The sequence below is a fragment of the Mastomys coucha genome, unplaced genomic scaffold (assembly GCF_008632895.1).
Source record: "Mastomys coucha isolate ucsf_1 unplaced genomic scaffold, UCSF_Mcou_1 pScaffold18, whole genome shotgun sequence".
NCBI classification, from domain to species: domain Eukaryota; kingdom Metazoa; phylum Chordata; class Mammalia; order Rodentia; family Muridae; genus Mastomys; species Mastomys coucha.
This window is the reverse complement of record NW_022196900.1, coordinates 20,351,844-20,356,881: the sequence shown is the minus strand read 5'-3', so window position 1 is coordinate 20,356,881 and position 5,038 is coordinate 20,351,844. Positions and strand designations below refer to the sequence as shown.

Sequence of the window (5,038 nt, the reverse complement as noted above, 5' to 3'; positions counted from 1 at the left end):
AGAAATCCACCTGCCTCTGCCTCCCAAGTGCTGGGATTAAAGGCGTGCGCCACCACTGCCCGGCAGGAGGACAGTTCATTTAAAAGGATATACAAATGAGAAAGGAATACAGTGTAAACACAGCTCAGTTTCCTTGAATCACTGATTGTTTTTCATCATGTGACTCTGTAATAAACCACATCATGTTAGTTATTACAACACTACTCCCAAACACAGCATAGTAGTAAATATTTACTATCTCATACATTTAATCAGGAATGTAGAGGTGGCTCAACTGGCTGATCTCTGAGTATGTTTCATAAGGCTGTGGTCAGAATGCCAGGTAAAGGAGTACCAGAGAATATAGCTCAGTGGTAGAGCTTGTACTTAACATGTAGTAAACTTTGGTGTCAGTTCTTGGCACATACCGCTGTTTCTATGATATCCTAAGGGTTCTAGGGGACATGTTGCAGTATGAAAGGATAGCCAGGGTGTAACATATTTGAAGGTAAAAGTAGTTAGAGACCATCTCAGAGATAGGGTATCCTATACACATTCTGAAACCTTGAGAACTATAGAAAGTATATAATTCTAGGCTATAGCAGGTAAGGCTGAGCTGGGTATGTAGCTTTGTTATTACTAATGCCAGCACTATGAGAATAATAGTCATTTTGAGCCAGGCAGTGGTGGTACATACCTTTAATCCCAGCACTTGGGAGGCAGAGGCAGGTGGATTTCTGAGTTCGAGGCCAGTCTGGTCTGCAGAGTGAGTTCCAGGACAGCCAGGGCTACACAGAGAAACTCTGTCTCAAAAAAACAAAACAAAAAAATCATTTTGAAAAATACCTACAGTTGTTATTGTTAGTTTTGCCTTTGTATACTTTTCACCATCTCCAGACATGTATGTATCAATTTTGATTGTTCTGTGGTTCAGAAGACATTGTTGGGAATATAAAGTATGCTAGAGATTTGATGACAGTCAAAGCTCATCCTTGATTCATTTTCAACTGGGCTAATGTAGTTGACATTCTGATGTTTTCACAGTCCTTCTGTTACAATGGATGATCTGAAGAACCTGTTCACAGAAGCTGGATGTTCAGTGAAGGCTTTTAAGTTCTTTCAGTAAGTCCTTGCTTTCAAAAAGTAATTAACATTTTATTTAACATGGATTGCTGTTTTTTTTTTAAGTAGTTTATCAAAGTTCAAAGGAGATGGAAGGTTTAAAAGCAACATTAATTCTAAGTATTTGTGTGTTTCGTCATTTTAGGAAAGACCGTAAGATGGCTCTCATTCAGTTGGGATCTGTGGAAGAAGCAATCCAGGCCCTTATTGAGCTTCACAATCATGATCTTGGAGAAAATCACCATCTCAGAGTTTCCTTCTCCAAATCCACCATCTGATCTCTGTGGCACTTCTCCTCATACGGACCATAATTTCTATAAAACCTTCAGGCACAGACTGAAGCAGCTCAAGACCAATTCTGCCTCTTTCACAAAAGTAACTCTTTGGGAGTTTGATTGATATTCAAGTACATTCAAAACAAGAAATATTTCTTTTTTTTCCTCTCATTTTCCCCAACAGTGTATGATCAAAAGTTTGCTTTGCCTTTGTATTGTGGTTTCTATGAAAATAACTTTCAGGAAAAAAATATCAGGAAAATATTTTTTAAATAATTTAATTCCCTGAATTAGATTTCAAAAGAACAGAGTTTCTTTATGTTTGGGTCCAAATCAGCCTTACATGACATTTCTAAACTCCTTTGTACTTTGAAGAATTTAAACATACAGACTTTTACAATTTCTTGATGTAATTTAAATCACCTACAACCAAGTTTTTTTTAACTTTATGATTCAGAAGTTTCCCTGTAGAAAATGACATTCATTCACTTATAAAAATTATACCAGATATTTGCATCTCTTGATAGTTATTATACATAACCACATGGAGTTATATTGGAAACAGGTTTATAAACATGCATGCTCTCTTTCAGATTTCTTTTTTCCCCCCACTGTATTACACTCCTTTGAATAATGCATATCTTCTCTTTTTGAGACTATTTGGAAAAGCGAAGTTGTTGCAATTGTCCCCAGGGAAATAGAAGTGAAATTCAGCCTAGATCTATTACAATATCAGCATAATTAGTCATTTTAGAAAAAAAATCATGTTTTAAATTTCAAAATGACATTTGTCTAGTAATGTAATGTGATCTTAGAAAGTTTTAAAAGAAAAATAATCCTACCTTTTTATAATTGTTTTCAGAAAAAAAGTTTACAGTCTTAAGGAAAAATATTCAGGTCTATCATATGGTTTGACAGATTTTTTAAAAGTTATTTTTGGTAAGGTCTTCTTTTAGAAAAAAAATCTCAAGGGTTTTTTGTACCACTATAATCTCTAATACTCAGAATTACTGTGTATTTACTTAATTTCTTATGTGCCTTATTATGTGCTTAAGATATAATAGATTAGAATTTTATCTAAATATCTAGAAAGAAAAATTGTGGGCTTGGTGAGCATTGTTATTTTTTTTCCCTGTCTTGGATTTTAAGGGTTTTGGTTGTTTTTGTTTTGTTTTTCTTTTTTCATCGCAATTTTAAGTGGTTTTCAATAAGTAATAGTTTCTATTCAGATTTTTGGTGCTTTGGGATATTGGTGGGATAGAGAAGGGTGAGTGGTTTGGGAATAAATAACTCAGTGTACACCTGTAGGCCTCTATAGGTTGGTTACCGCCAGCTGTCAGTGAAGTCGGAGCTGTAGAAGTGCAGCCTTGAATCTGTGTCTGTCTGACCTTTACTGCCTGTTAGAATTTGTCTCAGGATTACTTGATTCTTTCTCAGCACTCAAGTGAGAACTTGATTTTCTTTGTTAATGCAACTTCATTACAGATAGCCCACATATTTGGAGTATGAGAAAGTGGGTTATTTTTTTATATTCTGACCCTCTTACTTTTTTGGTTGAATGTAAAAAGTACATATTAATGTTGCTTCAATGATTGTGTCATGTAAAATTATTCTTTTTAATATGAAGCTACTTTTGTTAGTTATTTCTTCAATGCTTGATTGGGTTTTTAAAATACAGAATTTGTCAGAGGGATCAATTTTGTCCACCCCTTCTCACTTTTAACAGTTTCAGAGTGGATCATCTCATCTTTCTAAAATTATCTCAGTCTTTACTTTCAGCCATTAATTTTTTTTTTTTTTTAAAGAAAGGAAGAAACTTTGTATAGAAGCTGAAAGAGATAGTTATAGGTTGGTTAAAGTCAAATCAGAATACCCTCAGTACAAAGCAGCCGTTGGTAGGCTGGGACATTTCAGACTGGTCACCCTTCATGTTGGTTGAATAGTTAGGTGTGATGATTTTCCAGTGGGTGTTTTTAAGATGTATTTTCACCTGAATACTGAATAAGGGAGGGAAAAAATTCAGGACTGTCTCCCCAAATTTGCTTTTTTTTTTTCTCACACAGACATTATATTAATTTTCAGTGGCATTTTAAATTGGATTGCTTCCTTTAGTTTGAGATGGGAACTACTATATAATTTATTAATTCATGGCACTCATAACATCCAGCATAAGTGTAGCAAAAGTTATTGAGAACAGAAGGAAAATCATACTTGTGTTGAATGTAATTCTAAAGTAGGGATGGCCTTTAAATATGAGAGAGAACATTGAAATCCTTTTCAGGGATTTGTGTAGATATGTGTGCGTGTGTATGTGTGTGTATAAATAAGTGTATATACATACATATACTCTTTTAATGTTATATATACATATGCACATTACATACATTTTAATTTATTGACAAAATTAACAATGATTTGGGAACGTAAGATATGCTTGTTTTAAAAGAGCATGTTTGAAACCATCAGATTGTGTCTAAAATTAGCTGTAGCATATGGATACTGTCCATATTTGATCTCTTTACTGTTTGAATTATAGAGGTCTACAGTATTTGTGTTGGCATAGTTTTAATTGTCAGGGTGGTGGAAAAATTCGATCTGTGTATTTTTATTTTGGCATGCGCTTATTTGGTATCTTTTAAGCAGTGGTTTATTTGTGCTGGTAATGCCTTGCTGAGTTAATCTACTTTATTTCTCACTTTTCAAGGTATCCTAACTTTTACAAAGCATATATATTCAGGACTTAAGAAAATAGCAGTACACAATAGCATTGTATATCAAGATGTTTTACTTTGGGATTTAGATATGTTTTGTGACAGATGAGAATATACAAATCATGCATTCTCTTGACAATTTGTTAGAATTTCAGGATTACCTGGTATCCCCATAGAATGTCATGAGATCTTTGGGACTAAATACTAGAAGCAGTTCTTCGTAGCAGTGTTTGCACTGAGTGTTTTAGAGTCACGGTTCCTTTGTCCTTTCCTACTGTGGTGATTAAGGGTCCTGTTGTGGTTTTGGAATAGCCCTTATGACCCAGGCAATAGTAGCACCCAGCTACAACTGAAGCACTGGAGGAAGCTGTTGGTTGTGACTTTAAACCCAGCCTGGACTGCAGACCATGCTCCATGCTAGTCTTGCTGTTACATAAGACCCTGTGTCCTCCCTTCCCCCAGTTAATCTGCCATCAACTTTAAAGTCTTCATGTAATCAGGCAGAGCATTCACTTGAGTATAGATTTTGCCATTCCTCATCTAGTCCCATAATGATCTTTTGTCTCAGTGAATCTACTTGTAAACCCAAGCTTAACTCTTAGAAAACCCAGTGTGTACTGCTATTTTTAGAACCAAAAAGCATGACTATGATTGGAGCATTTTTCTCAGCCTTTCCTTTGTCTTGATCTTTTGTCAATGCAAGTAAAACTGCCAGACTTAAAATACTCACTATTGTGTTAAAACAAACACAGTTTAGATTGTACATAACTTTGCAGTGTAACTCAGCTGTCTCTAAGGATTGTGTTAGGTATAAGACTGTTTGCAGTCCTTTTTCAGATCAAATCCTAACAGGTACTTGTGAATTGTTTAAAAAATAGAAAATTACAGAAATCTTAATTTGGGGTGGGGGCTTAAAGGGAGAAAATAAAACAGGACCAAAGTTTATGTGCC

General features: G+C 34.9%; 1 protein-coding gene across 8 annotated transcripts in view; it reads left to right on the top strand.

Moving 5' to 3' along the window:
* Window positions 1-4,616, top strand: part of Ptbp3 (polypyrimidine tract binding protein 3) — an 85,336-nt gene extending 80,720 nt beyond the window's left edge. For all 8 annotated transcript variants that reach the window (XM_031377545.1, XM_031377542.1, XM_031377543.1 and 5 more), the window contains 2 exons: window positions 1,024-1,101; window positions 1,247-4,616. In XM_031377545.1, the coding sequence (XP_031233405.1) occupies window positions 1,024-1,101; window positions 1,247-1,379 (211 nt within the window). In that variant the 3' untranslated portion in view covers window positions 1,380-4,616. The remainder of the gene's footprint in view (window positions 1-1,023; window positions 1,102-1,246) is intronic.
* Window positions 4,617-5,038: the final 422 nt, after the last annotated feature.